The sequence below is a fragment of the Paramormyrops kingsleyae genome, chromosome 12 (assembly GCF_048594095.1).
Source record: "Paramormyrops kingsleyae isolate MSU_618 chromosome 12, PKINGS_0.4, whole genome shotgun sequence".
NCBI classification, from domain to species: Eukaryota; Metazoa; Chordata; class Actinopteri; order Osteoglossiformes; family Mormyridae; genus Paramormyrops; species Paramormyrops kingsleyae.
Window position 1 is genome coordinate 13,396,125 of NC_132808.1, and position 18,854 is coordinate 13,414,978.

Here is an 18,854-nt window from a genome sequence, read left to right on the forward strand (position 1 = left end):
AAAACTGAGGAGAAAAGAGATAACATACTTAAATCAGTAAAAAAAAAAGGAATACAGCTTCAGGACGTGACCCGCAGCCAGTCCTCTACCAGCTGCACGTCACGGAGCCAGCTCTGGATCGTAGAAGCAGACGAATTGTTAATCCGGGCCGCAGAGAGTTCCAGCAGAAGCAGATCAAGAAAGGTGGACTTCCAGACAGTGGGAATGGCACGATCAGGAGACTTCCAACGAGAGGCTAATAACAGCTTAGCCGCTAACGAGGCAGACATCAGGAGCCTCCGCTGGAAGCGAGATAGAGAGAGAGAAGAGAAGTCCAGGAGAAGAAGGACCACGGGAGACAGAGGGATGGGAGAGGAAAGAACTGAAGAGAGAGATCTGGCCACATAATCCCAAAGAGCAGCCGCTGGAGGACAGTCCCAGAACATATGAAGAAAGGTACCAGGGACCTGAAGGGGACAGAGGTGACATAAGGGGTCAGGCTCTAAGCCCATGAGATGGCGTTTCCGGGGAGTGGGGTATAATCGGTGAACAAACTTAAATTGTGTTTGCTGGTGATTGGGATTTTTAGAGCAGTTTTTAATATTATGAAAAATAACACTCCAAGATAGGACAGGGGTGTGAGAGAGCTCCCTCTGCCAGACAGAAATTATGGGGAGAGGTTTATGAGAGGATCTGCGGAGGAGAGAATAGAGACTGGACACGGGCTTAGAAACGGGGGAAAAGGACAGAGCAAATCTGCACAGCGGGTGAAGCGGAAGAGGCGAGGAAAAAGAGATATTACAGGCCCTAAGCATGGACCTCTGCTGGAGGTAGAAAAAAATGAGGAAGAGGGAAGATTAAATGTGACCATAAGAGACTGGAACGATTTGAGACCAGAGCTGTCAAAAATGTCACCCAGGGTGGAGATACCCGACTGAGACCACGGCGAGGAAGAGATGGGGCGGCCTCCAATGTTCAAGACAGGATTGTGGAGCAACGGAACGCTGGGATGCCATTATGGGAAGGGGCCCAACAATTTCTCAACCCTTCTCCAGGTGCGAAGCGCCTGAGAGATAATCGGACCGGCTGAGGCAGAGATGGATTTTAATTCAACAGGGAGGAAAGGAAGCGAGGCTAGACGATGGGGGAGAGCATATTCTGCTTCGATAGGAAGCCAGGCGGGTGGATGTTGGGGAGGACTGATCCAGCTCCAAACCGGCCTCAGGGTAAAAGCAAGGTGGTAAAATTCGAAGTCCGGGAGAGAGACACCCCCATCCAACCGGTCGCGGATTAGGGTAGAGTGTCTGACGGAGGGTCTCTTGCCATCCCAAAGAAATGTGGAAATAGCAGACTTGACAGAGGCCCAGTACCCAGGTGGAGGGGAGAGAGGAAGCATGGAACTAATAAAATTAATTCTCGGGAGCACGTTCATCTTAATAATGGCCAGCCTAGCCCGAAATGAAAGGGGAAGAGAAGACCACGAGGAGATTGAGGCTTTAATGCTCTCGAGAACGCGGCGGAAGCCAGCAGCTGTGAGCTCTGGGACTGACGGATAGATGTCCAGCCCCAGGTATCTGAAAGACCTCGCCTGGGGAATAGAAGGAGGAAGTGAAGAGGTGTGGCAGGCAGGATTCAATGGAAGGAGAGAGGATTTTGCCCAGTTAATCTTATAGCCAGACAGGGATTCACATGTTTGAAATAGGTTAAGGACATGAGGAAGATCTACAGGAGCGTTGCCAAGGTAGAAGAGCAAATCATCAGCGTATAAAGAAACTGACTGAGGGACACCTTTCACTAGGATGGGGGAAATAAGGTCTGAGTGGCGGAGGGCAGCAGCCAGAGGCTCCAACGACAGATTAAAGAGTAGGGGGGAGAGGGGACAGCCCTGCCTGGCCCCCTGAAGAAGCCGAAAAGGAGGAGAGATGTTGGCATTGGTCAAAAGGACAGAAGAGGGGGAGGAGTAAAGAGTCTGGACAAGGTTGTTAAAATAAGGGCCAAAGCCCATTCTATGCAAGACTCTCCACAAAAATGACCAATTCATCCTATCAAAAGCCTTCTCTGCTTCTAGGAGGGAATAGAGACTGGACACGGGTTTAGAAACGGCGGAAAAGGACAGAGCAAATCTGCACAGCGGGTGAAGTGGAAGAGGTGAGGAAAAAGAGATATTACAGGCCCTAAGCATGGACCTCTGCTGGAGGTAGAAAAAAATGAGGAAGAGGGAAGATTAAATGTGACCATAAGAGACTGGAATGATTTGAGACCAGAGCTGTCAAAAATGTCACCCAGGGTGGAGATACCCGACTGAGACCACGGCGAGGAAGAGATGGGGCGGCCTCCAATGTTCAAGACAGGATTGTGGAGCAACGGAACGCTGGGATGCCATTTTGGGAAGGGGCCCAACAATTTCTCAACCCTTCTCCAGGTGCGAAGCGCATGAGAGATAATCGGACCGACGGAGGCAGAGATGGATTTTAATTTAACAGGGAGGAAAGGAAGCGAGGCTAGACGATGGGGGAGAGCATATTCTGCTTCGATAGGAAGCCAGGCGGGTGGATGTTGGGGAGGACTGATCCAGCTCCAAACCGGCCTCAGGGTAAAAGCAAGGTGGTAAAATTCGAAGTCCGGGAGAGAGACACCCCCATCCAACCGGTCGCGGATTAGGGTAGAGTGTCTGACGGAGGGTCTCTTGCCATCCCAAAGAAATGTGGAAATAGCAGACTTGACAGAGGCCCAGTACCCAGGTGGAGGGGAGAGAGGAAGCATGGAACTAATAAAATTAATTCTTGGGAGCACGTTCATCTTAATAACGGCCAGCCTAGCCCGAAATGAAAGGGGAAGAGAAGACCACGAGGAGATCGAGGCTTTAATGCCCTCGAGAACGCGGCGGAAGCCAGCAGCTGTAAGCTCTGGGACCGACGGATAGATGTCCAGCCCCAGGTATCTGAAAGACCTCGCCTGGGGAATAGAAGGAGGAAGTGAAGAGGTGTGGCAGGCAGAATTCAATGGAAGGAGAGAGGATTTTACCCAGTTAATCCTATAGCCAGACAGGGATTCATATGTTTGAAATAGGTTAAGAACATGAGGAAGATCTACAGGAGCGTTGCCAAGGTAGAGGAGCAAATCATCAGCGTATAAAGAAACTGACTGAGGGACACCTTTCACTAGGATGGGGGAAATAAGGTCTGAGTGGCGGAGGGCAGCAGCCAGAGGCTCCAACGACAGATTAAAGAGTAGGGGGGAGAGGGGACAGCCCTGCCTGGCCCCCTGAAGAAGCCGAAAAGGAGGAGAGATGTTGGCATTGGTCAAAAGGACAGAAGAGGGGGAGGAGTAAAGAGTCTGGACAAGGTTGTTAAAATAAGGGCCAAAGCCCATTCTATGCAAGACTCTCCACAAAAATGACCAATTCATCCTATCAAAAGCCTTCTCTGCGTCTAGGAGGGAATAGAGACTGGACACGGGTTTAGAAACGGCGGAAAAGGACAGAGCAAATCTGCACAGCGGGTGAAGCGGAAGAGGCGAGGAAAAAGAGATATTACAGGCCCTAAGCATGGACCTCTGCTGGAGGTAGAAAAAAATGAGGAAGAGGGAAGATTAAATGTGACCATAAGAGACTGGAATGATTTGAGACCAGAGCTGTCAAAAATGTCACCCAGGGTGGAGATACCCGACTGAGACCACGGCGAGGAAGAGATGGGGCGGCCTCCAATGTTCAAGACATGTATATCAAAAGCCTTCTCTGCGTCTAGAGAGAGAAGGGCAGCAGGGAAGGGAAAGGAAGGAGCAGCGTGAAGTACATGCAGCAGGCGACGGATGTTGTCGGCCGCATGACGGGATTTAATAAAGCCAGTTTGGTCCGGGTGAATCAATTTGGAAATCACCGCCTGCAGTCGATGGGCAAGCACCTTGGCAAACAGTTTGATGTCTGAATTCATCAGGGACAATGGGCGATAGCTGGAGCAATCTGAGGGGTCCTTACCCTGTTTGAGCAACAAAGTCATCAAGGACTGATTAAGAGAAGGATGGAGATGGGAGGCAGAAATAGCAGAATTCAGCATGTGGAAGAGCGGGGTAGAGAGCTGCTTCCAGAAGGCAGAAAGAAGTTCAGGAGGGAGGCCATCGGGCCCTGGAGACTTCCCAGGGCTCATGGAGTCCAGAGCCTCTTTAAGTTCTGTCATCGAAAGGGGAGCCTCGAGCATAGAGGCTTCTGGGCCTGAGAGACAAGAAAGAGGTACAGAATCAAGAAACAAATCAGGGTCAGAGGGTGGAGAGACAGTGGGAGGGGAGAATAAATGAGTAAAATTGAAAAAAGCTACTGTTAATTTCCTGTGGGTCAGTGGTGAGAGCTCCATCCTTGGTTCTAACAGAAGAGATTGTGGAGAAAGAGTCACATTGCCGGAGCCGAGAGCCAACAACTTACTGGGCCTAGCACCCGAGACATAATATCGAGACCTAGTGCGATGAACCAAAAACTCGGCACGGCGTGACAGAAGAACATTTAGCTCTGCCCTTGTGTTTAAGATGAGGGTCTCATGATCCGGATCAATCACTGCAGGACGAACACTCTCTAAGTGAGTTAGGCGCCTTTCGAGATCACAGATCTTCTGGCGACATTCACGAGCCAGGCCACTGGCAAAAGCAACCGTGGTGTCACAGAGAAAGCCCTTCATCGCCATCCAGCAGTAGACTGGGTCATCAGTTGAGCCTGAATTAATTGAAATAAATTCTTCAAGTCTAGGGATCAAATAGGCTATATATTTGGAGTTTCGAAGCAAAGAAGTATTGAGCTTCCATCGTGGGGCCCGAGGAGAAAGAGAAGGTACAGCTAAGTGGAGGAGAGCACACTTGTGGTCAGATAAAGAAGAAGAGATCAGAGAAGCCGTAGAAACAGCGGGGGCAACAGATCGAGAAACAAAGATGTAGTCTATGCGAGATTGGGAGTTGAAGCGGGGTGAGAAGAAGGAAAATTCTCTAGCGGAGGGTTAATTAGGCGGAATGAGTCAACCAAGTTCAGGACCTCCACGAATTTACACAGGGAACGTGTAGAGGGGGGCAGCAAGGCTACCCACGAGAGAGGGAGATTTATCAAGGACAGGATCATGGACAGCGTTAGCATCAGTTCCAATAACAAAGTCCAAGTCTTGAAATTTAAGAAGGTGGTCAGAAAGATCCTGAAAGAATGAGGTGCGTGGGGGAGTGGGAGCGTATGCAGCAACAAAGCAGACCTTCCTGCCCCCCAGGTCGGAGAGGGCATAACAGTACCTGCCATCAGCATCACCCCCGGAATTGAGAATATGAATCTGAAGGGTCCGCCTCACCAGTATGGCCACCCCACATCTACGCGAGGAAGCTGATGAAGTGGAGACAACCCTGTAGAACCTGGAGGCCGCCCGCAGTGCATCTCGCTGGAGTAAATGGGTCTCAATTAAAAAGGCAAGGTCAGCGTGCTGCCTTTTCAGAAATTCAGTCACACTGGACAGTTGTTGTTCGGGGGTATTCAGGGCCCTAACGTTCCATGAAGCTATATTTATATTGACCATTATCAAAACAGAACAGACAGTAAGGTGTAAACAAGGAAAAAATAAAAAAATTAAAAATAAAAATAAATAAAAGTCTCAATATGCCAGGCATGCACCAGAGGCTGAATGCCCTGGTCGGTCAACCGTAACTTTAGGAAGTGTGTCTCAGGGAAAACCCCCTTCCCACCCCCCCAAACAAACACAACAATTCCCCAAACCCATGCTCCAGACCGGCAACGCAGCAGCAACATTAAACACAATAGAAAGGTAAATGGTTCTGCTGCCAGGTCCAGAACATCTACCCTCCCGCCCCCTCCGACCGATGTCGGAAACTGCGCGCACGTGGCGCCCGAAGCCAAGCCGCAAAACACACTGACTGTGCGCACACGTCCCCCACCTCTTTCTGAGTAACAGCAACGGAAGTAAAATAAAACTGACCCCGTGCCACTACTTGCTGCCCCGTGTACAGAGCAGGAAAAAACGGCAAATGGGAGTAACCGTCAGCGAACTGGGCAACAGCAGTACAGCAAACGTCCAATTAATATAGTAGTAGAAGCAAAAAAAATAAAAAATAAAAAATCACATAACAGTACATTAATAATAAAATAAAATAACTGGCTTATAGGGGCGAGAAGAGGTTTCGGACCGGCCGTACAGCCTGTGGGCACGGTCAATGGCTGGCAGGAAATTGGGAAGATGGGGGAAAATAGCCGGCCAGAGCTTATTAAGGAAAGACCGCATATCGCCCCCTTCGCGCCCTAGCTTAATCCAAACCACTTTAAGATTGAGGCGACGGCTGCGGTCCTCAATCTCCGTGATTTTGTTATCCAGGGAAAGCAAAGCCTTATTAAAATCAGCCAGCTCCCTGGAGTGCCGATCGGTCACAGCCTTCACTGAGGCGACTTCTTTTTGTATAGATTTAAAGTCTGCCCTCAGCGAGTTCAGGTCAGCACGGAGCTCCGAATGGTGTTGCTGGAGCGTGCCATTTAGCGAGTTCACCTGTTCGGAAACGAAGTTCTTCATCTCCGCGAGAAAGGGAGCCAGGAGAGGGGAAAGGGCCTCCTCAGTAACGCCGCCATCAGAGCGGGGAACTTTCTTCTCCGGCCTGGAAAGGGCTGGGCGAGGTCTACGCTGATTAGCAGCCATCAGGAGGAATAACAGGGCAAGCGCCGAAATCGTGCGAAATTGCGAACGGGAGAGTGACAAGGGGACAGACTAAAGGACAAAAAGGTGGATGGGACGCGCGGACGAGCAGAGCTAGGCAGCCATTAGCGACGAGCGTCCCCATACATAGCTGATACCTAGTAAGTTGGCCCAGCCCTCGGAATATTTTTCCGTATGTGACCCTCACTAAAAAAAGTTAGGACAGCCCTGCTGTAGACGAAAGGGCCGCTGTTCTCTCTGCTGGGTTTCATGTTCAATTCACAGTGGGGCATATCTGCAAGAACACATGGGAAAATCAGGTATCTGAGCCTGATGAACTGAGAGATACTAGACTAGCAAGGTTTGTGTTGAAGGAGCTTACTTACCTTTGGGTCTCCTTTGTCGAAATATGCGGCGGAACAGCCTGACGAAGAAGTGCTTTACACGTTTAACTGTGCTGAAACTTGGCACCTTGTGGTAGCTGTTTGATGGGATTTCCTCAGGAGTGAAGCCCTAGGGTTGTAGTTTAAGATGTTTCGGTTGAGCAAAGCAATTCCTCAGGACGCATGAATACTATTGAACTCAGCAGACCAGCAGTTTGCATGTACCTTAGTGAAGAACGTATGATTCAGGATTTGCTCCAATGTGGGCCGATCCTGTGGATTCTTTTGCAGGATCCAAGAAATCAATTTCTTGGCTGATGAGGAGAGGGACTTGGGTAGAGTGTACTCTACTTTAGTGACACGCTGCTTGATTTCTTCAGCGTCGCCATCAAAGGGGTATGCACCAACAAGCATCGTATACCTGTATCGAGAAAGTCAGCAACGGCATTTGAGTTTCATTTGCATATAACAACATTCTGCATTGGTGCATTTCAGATATCATTCTTGACTCTGGCTCTGACTGTGAGGACGATTGAGAAGGTATACATACATGATACACCCCAGCGCCCAGACATCTGACTCTGGCCCGTGTCCCTCCATCTTCCACACTTCAGGAGCCGCATACTCTCTCGTCCCACAAAAGCGTCTACAACACACACAAAAGGAAAACAGTATACATGTGTTTCAGCCTGCCGCATGAGCAATTTGAAAGATTTGCTGGAGAATCTAAGAAAAAGAACCCACTTCTGCCTGCTTTCCAGTGGCTCCAGCTTGGTGGCCAGTCCAAAGTCGGCCACTTTTAATTCCAAGGCCTCCGTTAATAATAAGTTCTCTGAAAGACCAATGACTCAAATATTTCACCTAATAACACCAGACATTAAACAGTTGCAGAATACAACAGCAGGCAGCAATCATATAAACCACACAGGAAATGCCATGTAAAATGCCAACACTAACATGTGAAGAATTAAACAAATCACGTGTGCAGGCACACATACCTAATTTGAGGTCCCTGTGGACAATGCCTTTGCCATGGATGTGTCGTAAGGCCCCAATGAGCTGCCTCATGTAAAACCTCACTTCAGGCTTGCTCAGGATTTCTCGTTCCTGAAGGAGGTCTAGCATCGACTGGAATGGGAAAAGAAAGGATGGCGTGAGTCGACATAGAGTCTTAACCTTAACAAACTGTCTGCAAAGGCCAGAAACAGCTGGGCTCACCCCCCTACTGCACAGCTCCATGAAGATATACAAGAATTTGTCATCTTCTACATGATGGGAGAAGTTAACAACATGCTGGTGTTGCAGCAGCTTCAGCAGCACCACTTCTCGGAGACTCTGAAATGTCAGACGTGTTACCACAATGAGCATAAGGGAAATGCAGTTTAACTGTGGAGGGGGCTGACTTCAAGCAGGATTCAGACCACATACCTCTTTTATTCCATCAGAGTGCTTTATCGGAATCACCTTCACTGCAAATATCTCTCCAGTGAAAATGTCCATCATCTTGAAACATTGGGCAAAACCTCCCTAAAAACACAAGTGCATTAAGAATTTAAGAATTTCTGCCATACGTAATTGATTACCCATTTTCCGTAATCTATGAAAAATAATTTTTCATCCCGCTCCCGCAGAAATGTGTAATATTTCGACCCGCTCCCGTCCGCATCTGTTATGATTTGTCCAGCTCCCACCTGCTGAATCCCGCAAGCAAGGCTGCTGAAGTATAGGGTGTGCCAAAAATACCGGACACATTTTAAATGCTATAATATCTTGGCTTATAAAAATTAAATAAGGTATCAAATTTTTTTTTATCTAACTAGGCTACAGACCTGAATTAAAAAATATCTAAACAGTCTCAATAGAAACATTTCACAGTCAAAATGAGAGAAATATAGGGAAACATTGAAATTTGTGGCGCGGCTCTGCGTTTATTTCAACTAGAGGTCTGCGCAGGACTGATATTTCATCCCGCTCTGGCACAAGAAACTGTCAAATGTAGACCCGCGCCGCGTCCTGCGAGTACCGCGGGCGTCCCGCCCCGTTGCAGACCTCTACTCTACAAGACAAATTGTAACTTAATTATCTACGGTATCTTTATAGTACATACTTCTCCCAACAGTTCGAGTCTGCGGTAAAATCGCTCATTTCTGTGATCAAAGATGATCTCAGGAACTTCGTGTCTCCGCTGAGGACAAGCCATGTTGCAGTAAGACAGAAACCGACGAAGTGGCGTCCAGTAACTTGGCAACGGAACAAGGTACGTTCCATAATTACGTAACGCATAGGAAATTCGAACGAAAACATGAAAAAACTTTTTTTCCCTTCATAAAATCACAGGTATTACATAAAACGTTTCTGCAAACACACCCATTGGCATTAGTTCGACCAAAAAAAATCAGTTTCAATAACTCACAATATACACCTCTAGTTTTCATGAGAATATTAAATCAGCCATCCGACACGCTTTTACTGTCAGGTACCCAAACCCAAAGGAGGGAAAAACACCACGCGCGGCGGCTGTAAATGGCGCGCGGAGAGGAGGCCGGCAATTAGCCAATGAAGCTATTGCCATGGTATTATTTTATAAAGGGGAATCTAAGTTGCATTTAGTTAAGTATATTTATAATTTAATTTAGTAATCGCACTCTTATTGTGCTGGCGTAATATACTTAGTATACGATTAATAACAAAAAAGGAAAGGTGAAAAATATATACATATATACACGATTCTTATGATAAGCAAGTCGCAAGCACGGACACATTTTAAACGCTATAATATCTTGGCTTATAAAAATTAAATAAGGTACCAATTTTTTTTTTATCTAACTAGGCTACAGACCTGAATTACAAAATATCTAAACCCAGTCTCAATAGAAACATTTCACAGTCAAAATGAGAGAAATATAGGGAAACATTGAAATTTGTGGCGCGGCTCTGCGTTTATTTCAACTAGAGGTCTGCGCAGGACTGATTTTTCATCCCGCTCTGGCACAAGAAACTCTCAAATGTAGACCCGCGCCGCGTCCCGCGAGTCCCGCGGGCGTCCCACCCCGTTGCAGACCTCTACTCTACAAGACAAATTGTAACTTAATTATCTACGGTATCTTTATAGTACATACTTCTCCCAACAGTTCGAGTCTGCGGTAAAATCGCTCATTTCTGTGATCAAAGATGATCTCAGGAACTTCGTGTCTCCGCTGAGGACAAGCCATGTTGCAGTAAGACAGAAACCGACGAAGTGGCGTCCAGTAACTAGGCAACGGAACAAGGTACGTTACATAATTACGTAACGCATCGGAAATTCGAACGAAAACATGAAATAACTTTTTTTCCCCTCCAAGAAATCACAGGTATTACATAAAACGTTTCTGCAAACACACCCACTGGCATTAGTTAGACCAAAAAAAAAAATCAGTTTCAATAAGTCACAATATACACCTCTAGTTTTCATGAGAATATTAAATCAGCCATCCGACACGCTTTTACTGTCAGGTACCCAAACCCAAAGGAGGGAAAAACACCACGCGCAGCGGCTGTAAATGGCGCGCGGAGAGGAAGCCGGGAATTAGCCAATGTAGCTATTGCCACGATATTATTTTATAAAGGGGAATCTAAGTTGCATTTAGTTAAGTATATTTATAATTTAATTTAGTAATCGCACTCTTATTGTGCTGGCGTAATATATTTAATATACGATTAATAACAAAAAAAGAAAGGTGAATAAAATATATATATATGCGATTCCTATGATAAGCAAATCGCAAACACGGACATCGTTGATCTCTGGAAATGAAAGTTAGTTACAATAACGTAGACCGACAATTTCCCTTTGTGGCATGCAGCGAAGGATGTATTTAATGTTTCTTTGCAGCTTGTTTTACTAAAATGTAAATCCGCAAGCTGTGCATTCTATTGATTTGTGTGTGGAGTTCGCATGTTGTCCCTGTGTCATCATGGGGCTTCTTCCAGGTTTCCCAGTTTCCCCCCACAGTCCAAAAACATGTGAAGTTATTCAGAGTTACCAAACAGCCCATAGTAGTGAGTGACTGTGTGTGCTTGGTGATAGGTTGGAGCCCCATCCTGGATTGCTCCTTCCAGGGCAGGGTGTGCCAGTGCTTTTCCTGGGTGCTGCCTCACAAAAAAGATCTTGACCTGGTTTCATTTTGAGACAAATTGGCCCAAAATTGAAACAGCAGCACTAGGTGGCAACAAAGGAAGGATTGGACGGCTATAGACGACAATTGACCTTGTGAACACAGAACCTCTAAAAGTATTCAATGGATCTTTTCCAAACTCCCCATGAACATTGTGGGGCCAAAGATGATTTTCACCTCTCTGTGAAAGTTATCATGTGGGATCTCACCATACAATTTATCTGTAACAATCTGTGAGAAGGTTGGAAAAAATTATCATGGGAAACCCCCCCCCCCCACTCAGTACATTTTATTGTATCAAAAGGGATCATCAGACTTGACAAACATTTTTTGGAGGCTCAGTCAAGGTTGAGAATCTCTGGTATAGGTGATGATCTGAGACATTTCACACCAAAACTGAAGCAGTATCACTTGATGATGGCAGCTGAAAGGACCACAGACACAGATCTGCTGAACCTGATTACATTGAGAAAAGTCACACAATGTTGGGCTTTAGGTGTTACAGGTATTTTAAACCTCCCCTCGTAATTAGATTGATAATCAGGTACTTTGAGGCAGCATTCAATGATTTTTCTAATCTGAGATAAGAGTTAAAACACATTAATCGTAGCTCAAACATCTGGACATGTCATCAATGAATATGCTTTCCAAGTTAAAAGTGTGTCATTTAAGTCTGATGTAATATTTCTACCTAGTTATTGTTCTTTGTTCTGCTTCTATAAACACTGTAAGAGAGATTTGTGTTTACTAATCTCCTGACAAAGTGAGTGAAGATCATGTCTGTGGTCAGAGTTTGTTTCACGTGCATTAACTGGTGATCGTGTGGCTGCAGTGTGACTCAGTGGGTTACGGTGCTGTGTCTGTGAGCCTAAGGTTGCCTGTTTAAATCCTACGACTTCACAGTTGGGCCCTCGAGCAAAGACCTTAACTCCAATTGCTGCAGGGACTCTGCTTTTTCAAAAAGAAGTTTGTTGCTTTGGGTAAAAGTGCCTGCTAATACATATTAGATAAATGTTTATTTCTTTTATCTATCATCCACCCCCACCTCAGACACACAGCCCCTCTAAAAGGACGTGGTTAGACTCTGCTGGCCTCAGTTTAGCTGTAGAAACGGCGCTGATCTTCAGAAACGTCCAGTGGAATCATGAAGTCCCATCAGATCTCTGCCTTCTTCCTCCTGATGACAGTGCTGCTGTCCTCCACTCTGGCTCAAGGTAAGTCTGCAGCATCTCACAGCTTTCATCAGGACGTTGTCAGTATCTTGGATTTTAATAAAGATCATGGACCCAATTGTGAAACATGAACACAGTTTCTCTGGGCGTATTTCTCATGTATGTATGTATGTATGTATACATGGCTGTATATACTTTGTATATAGATTGTGTATACATTTTCCGTTCTTCATGTCTGTCCAGATGGCTGCAGACCATTTAAGTCTAGGACTTATAGGATTCTTTAAATTTCTTTGATACAAGCAAGGTTACTGACCCAATTATAAGTTTTTTCGCTGTGCATTTTTCATGTATATATTCAGAGTGGCTGTATATATTTTGTATGCAGGCTGTACATATATACATTTTATGTTCTTTATGTCAATCCAGTTGGCAATCTGTCGGTGTATTGCTGTTTTATGTACTTTCCTGGAATACTGAGGATGGACCAGATAGCTGGATATGTAGAGACCCGTAAGAACTGCATTAAACCTGGAATTATGTAAATATTTACTTTACTCATGTATTGTTTTGAACTATTACTGTTTTGAGATTTAATATTTGTTGTGTGCAAAAAATCTATAACAGAACAAAACATGATGAATGAATTTTATTACACTTGAGCTTCCATCCATCCATCTTCCAAACCGCTTATCCTTCTGGGTCGCCGGGTCGACTTTAATTCATTTGTAAAATTATTTTCTGTCATTTTCCAAGTCATATAAAATGTTACAGCGTGTTATACTTGAATATATTGGGTTTTAATTCTTTTATCAGTATTTTAATTATAAAACAACATTCTGGTACTTGGTGGGCATCTGAAAAAGACTATTAGAGAATCATGCAATTAGCATAATATAAATGTATCCATTCTCTATGTGCGTGTCACGCCCACATCAGACCCCGACCACACCCAGCCTCACCAGAACAGCCCCGCCTACATACACATCACCTGAAAACACTTAAGTAATCAAACTTTTAAAGTAAATTCTTGCCAAAATATATGTTCAATTCAGCACTTAAAAGACATGAATTTGTTATATTTGCACTACACTCAAATATTATGCTCTGATGTTCTTAGCTTTTCATCTACACTCAATCCTTCAATATTTCAGCTCTTATTTGGGGGATTTTCTCCCATTCGTCCTTGCAAAGGGCTTCTGATTCTGCAAGATTCTTGGGTTGTCTTGCATGCTCTGCTTTTTTGAGATGTATCCACAGATTTTCAGTGATGCTTAGGTCGGGTGACTGAGGGCCATGGAAAACCTTCACCTTGAGGTATTCCATTGTAGATTTTGAGGTGTGTTTAGATCATTATCTTATTGTAGGACCCATCCTCTTTTTAACTTCAACTTTTTGCTGCTGGAATTTGCTGCATGAAATTCATTCAAATCCATTCTTCCCTCTACCAATGACATGTTCTCTGTGCCACTGGCTGCAACACAAGCCCAAAGCATGATCGATCCACCTCCATGCTTAATAGTTGGACAGGTCTTCTTTTCCTGGAATTCGGTATGTGGCCAAAAGGTTCTATTTTGACTTCTTCAGTCCACAGGTCTTGTTTCCAAAATGCATCAGGCTTGTTTAGATGTTCCTTTGCAAACTTCAGATGCAGAATTGTGTGGCTAGGATACAGGAAAGGTTTTCTCCTGCAGACTCTACCATGAAGGTGACATTTGTTCAGGTACCGCTGCACAGTAGAACGGTGAACCACCACTCCAGAGTCTGCTAAATCCTCCTGGAGGTCTTTTGCGGCGAAATTGGGCTTTTTATTTGCTTTCATAGCAATTGAATGAGCAGTTCTTTCAGAAAGTTTTTTTGACCTCCATCATTCCTGTTAACTGCCATTTCTTAATAACATCATGAACTGAGGAGACATCTATCTGGAAATGCTTTGCTATCTTCCTGTAGCCTTCTCCTGCTTGGTGAGCATTAATTATTTTAATTTTAAACGTAAACGTTATCTGAGGGCTGATCTTGGACTGGCCAAACTTTTGCTTCAGACCCTTTACATCTTTTGTTATTTTGTACCTGTGAACGATGGAAATAAAATTTAATCTTGCTTAAAATATGAAAGAAATGTGTCATCATTAACTTTATGATTATACTTTTGGTGATCAGTTCATCTTCTGCTGACTTAACAGACATTTTAAGCCCAAACTTTTGCATGCCACTGTATGCTTTTGAAACAAATAACCTCAGAATTTCCTCATTTAAAATTTTTGGAAAACAAGAACAGGATGAGCTAAGAACATCAGAGAGCGCTGAGCCAGAAACCAGGGGCACCAGTGAAGCTGAGGTTGACCAAGAGGTTGGAGATGAGCTGTTGCACAGCGAGATGTTTGATCAGAAGGAAACAGGAGTCCCACCTCCTAACTAGGCAGACACTCTCGGGTGAGGAGAGCCTTCGCCAGGCAGAGTTGGAGTGGCAGGTCCTCCAGGCCCGGAAGCAGGAGGTGGCAGGACCAGCGTTGGCCTGGCATCTGGGTAAGGAAGCCGTACAAACCCAGATGGAGCAGATCCAGGCAGCCGAGCGGCACAAGGAGAAGGAGCTGGCGCGTGTGCGCCTAGAGAACATCAAGCTGAAGGCGGGCATCGCCAAGGGTGAGAGAGCACTGTCTGCCAAGAAGGGGCTGGCGGAGGGGCTGCACATCCTCGACTTCGAGCAGCTGAAGCTGGAGAACCATACGTACAGCGGTAAGGTCGAGCGAGTCGCAGAGATTCTGTTGCTGCGCGACAAGATCGCAGGTGCGTGCACGTCACAGAGAAGCTGCGATGGGTGCAGATGGCACTTGCAGCTGACCTGGCAGAGATGGAGGCGGCGGTGGCACGGTCACGTGACTCTCTGACATGCGGCAAGCGGACTCGGGACAGGGTGCGGGCAGACAACCTGCGGCTGCGCCAATGAAGCGGGCTGCTGGGGAAGAGCGTGCTGCTGAGAGACATGGAGGAAACGGTGGACGATGTCATGACGCTGGAGCTCAGGCTGGGGGCGCTGAAGAGCAGCAACTGCAGAGCCGAGAGGAAGGTGGAGCCGGTCTGGGACACACCGTAGTGGGATGAACAGGCAGGCAGACAGATAGACACACACACACACACACACATGTAAACTGTCACACATGCAGGCTTTCAGATCTATTAGTGATGGACTAATATTTAGCATCATTACGGATGTCATTAGAGATTTTGGGCCCCATGAAAGCATATCATATTGGGCCCCAACCCAGCCCAATTGCATTTTAGGGCCCCTGTAATCATCCTAACTGCAACCCCCCCCCCCCCACCCCCCTTTTTGGTGTCCCTGAACATCGCCATGCTTAAATATGAAAAAGGCGATCTGTAATTTAATGCAGTTTATTTTAAAAATCAGTTTTTGTAACAGATTGAGTGGTAGCTGAATCCTCAGCAAAGATGGATTCCTTTGCAGTACATTGCAGTTTAACACAGCAAACAGCATGTTCAACAGTGAGATTTCCCCCAGATGTGTAAGACAGTTACAAGATGATTATAGAAGAATAAAAGACAAACTTGTTTCTCTCACTCTGCATGGTTCTCCCTCGATTCCTTTGTGTGAAAGTTTCAGGTTTTATTGTCACAAGTGTGCAGAGGAACACAGTGAAATTCTTATACTGTACCACAGTTGCAGGGGAGGGGACAGGTGGGGTTGGGGGGGGGGGGGTTGAGCAGTGGGACAAATAGCAGTGTGATGCAGGAGAAGACAGTGCAGTATGAGAATGAGCAAACATGTAAGAAGTGCAATGGGGATGGAAACTGGCTGCAGTGTAATAAATACTAATAAAGTGCAGAAGTGTAATTTTAACAATGTGCAGTACAATGCAGTGGGGGGGACAGATGCAGGTCACTGTCTTGGTCACTGTCTTGGGTAGAGAAGCTGTCCCTGAAACGGGGGGGGGGGGTGATGCACCGGTAGCGTTTCCCAGAGGACAGGAGTGTTAAGGGGGTGTGAGCTGGGTGGCTGACGTCCCAGATGATGGATCCCCTTCTGTCAGTCTCACTGGACGCCAAATGCCAGAGTGGCTGATCGGCAGGATCCATGAGACACACAGACACATATATGCAGCTGAGCGTAAGCTTGGGGGGTCACAGCACAGGGTCAGACAGTGTACAGTGTGCAGTGCCCCTGGAGCAGGGATACTTTATTTCCCATTCGCACAAGTACAGGATCACTGGAATCCCTTAGTCTCCACATATCTCACCTTGCTCTCTTTGGGGCACAAACGCGGATCAAATGTTAGAGTACAAACGCAGGGTCAGCCATTTATTTTGGGGGATTAAGGACCCAACAGATATGCCATTGAATTGTCTAGGATTCAATCCAGCGACCTTCTGTTCACTGATACAACCTCCTTATACTTGTAACACACAGTGTTGGAACCATTTTTAAATTGCATATCTTTATTTTATTTGATAAGCTTGTAATAGACAAAATATAGCCTGTTTTGTATATATAATGATGCCTAAATGTAATCTGTCTTTCTAAATGCCTGTATATTGCTATATCGTATATAGGTCCCAAACCTTATTTAAATATGAATTCATTTGTCATATTGGGGAGGGGCATGTTTTTCTGGCGGAGGGGGATACAGTTTTTGGACCATTACTGACGATCGCTTAGAAGTTTGTGTAAGTGCCCTTTTCCAGGAGGGATCTACGCTTCCAAAGATCTCGGAGTCGAAATTGAGTAGCCATTCTGTTAATTTAAAGCAGCTTCGGGTAAGACACAGTTAACGCAACCCGCGTCGCCTATAGCTTATACATACGGGTATAATGAATAAGTTTGTTTGTAAAGGCTATTTAACCAGGAGTTAATAATGAAGGCGACGCGCCTGTTTATGAGTAAGTTACACGGAAAAGGCCGAACTCAGGCAGACGGTTCCGTTGCCTGATGTCCAGGACAGAGAGACTCAGGAAGAGTTTTTTCCCCCAGGCCATAAGGCTTCTCAACTCAAACTAACTCTGGTCCTTCTGTACACTACGTTCGTTTGTACTGGAATGCACATATACTGCACATGTTCACTTTACTGTACAAATAACTTTAGTCTGTACATCCTCGCCATTACACTCACCATTGCACTATATTTTAGATTTTAGATTGTATATTTGGATTGTATATTTTAGATTATGTACTTGTTTCCATAGAAAACAGCCCGAATGTGCAGGTAGCTCTCGTCACACACGCAGCATTCTACAGCACCAATGCCATGATTTCAGGGAGGTTAATGTAACACTTTGGCTTAACTGTAAAATTTGCAGGAGAAAATACAAGCTTAGTGTGAGAGAATGAGATTGGACCCAGTTGTGAGTGTCTCACGGTCAGTTATGGGACGTTTGACAGCCCTGGAGTCATTGGTTCTAACAAAGACATTGGATTAATTTAATCAAGTGCATGAATCTGTTCAAATACTGCTGACTGACGATATTATAGAAAATGAGAGGATCGATCGGAATGAGTCCATAATGGTCACTTTTAAGGACCTTGAATCTCAGGTTCATCCACATGTACTGGTAGATCCCTCTGTGCTTTCAGTGTTTCAAAAGGATCAAATCTGTGAAAGTCAGCAAAGTGTAGCTCTAATGTATCCTGTTCTATATCATCTGCTCCTGTGGCAGGTCTGGGTGGGCCGGGGGGGGCACCTGCATTTTATAGCTTCATGACTTGGACCTACTGTAGGTGTCCATTACAAAGTGATTTGTAATTTTGAAAAAAACATCTAGAGTCCTCATTACACATTAACGGTTCATTTTACAATGTAAAAATCTAATTGATGTCCCCCCCCCCCCCCCCCCCCCCCCATTCAAATGGACCAGAACCTCCAGTGATGTGCTTGTGAAAGACAATGCAGCCTTAGAAGCGATGGACGACTTAGACTGAAGGGTAGGGGTAAAAAAATAAAACAGGCACCTTCCCAACACCCCCCCCCCCCACACACACACACACTAGTAGAATCGTACGCTATGCGTGGTGAAGTAATGTTAGTCCCTGATTAAGATTATTCAACTAGAGTTTTGTCGGCTAAAGGAGACTGAAACTGCGAGCCCTTGGAAAATGTACCTGGGGGATCAGTCAGCTGAGCTCATGGATGCTGACCTGTCATCCTTACATTTTGTGACAATAGGAACAATCTCTAAACGCAGCTTTGAAGCAGTGGCAGCTCCTGCCAAATCTCTCTCGGGGGTGATTGTTAAGATGATGACTAAGGTGACCCTTTTAATAGGTAAATTAACAGCTAACTAATCAGGCAAATGTTACATTGCATTGTTCAAATTAGTCAGCTAGCTAACATGATATTTTCACGCTGCACTGAACAATTAATATTTTTTTTGGTCATCTCAGTGAAACAATACCACCAGTAACCACTAGATGTCAGAATAACACACCTGCTCCTGGTATTTACTAGTGTGGCTCATCAGAAGCCAGGTAGGACAGAAAACTTACTGGATAGTAGC

General features: G+C 45.5%; 1 protein-coding gene across 1 annotated transcript; it reads right to left on the reverse strand.

The window, feature by feature from the left end:
• Positions 1-3,072: 3,072 nt before the first annotated feature.
• Positions 3,073-8,403, reverse strand: LOC140593651 (serine/threonine-protein kinase PLK3-like). Its single transcript, XM_072718779.1, has 7 exons — positions 8,240-8,403; positions 8,020-8,149; positions 7,766-7,853; positions 7,572-7,667; positions 7,247-7,442; positions 7,025-7,151; positions 3,073-6,933 (listed from the first exon to the last, which is right to left on the reverse strand). Exons 1-7 carry the CDS (start codon positions 8,387-8,389, stop codon positions 6,797-6,799), a joined length of 924 nt encoding a protein of 307 aa, XP_072574880.1. The 5' UTR covers positions 8,390-8,403; the 3' UTR covers positions 3,073-6,796.
• Positions 8,404-18,854: the final 10,451 nt, after the last annotated feature.

Coding starts and splice junctions, on each gene's coding strand:
- LOC140593651 (XM_072718779.1), bottom strand. CDS start 8,389: ATGCTCATTGTGGTAACACGTCTGACATTTCAGAGTCTCCGAGAAGTG. Junction 8,150..8,239: donor TGGAGCTGTGCAGTAGGGGG/GTGAGCCCAGCT, acceptor TTCCCATTCCAG/TCGATGCTAGACCTCCTTCA. Junction 6,934..7,024: donor TCGACAAAGGAGACCCAAAG/GTAAGTAAGCTC, acceptor GTGTTCTTGCAG/ATATGCCCCACTGTGAATTG.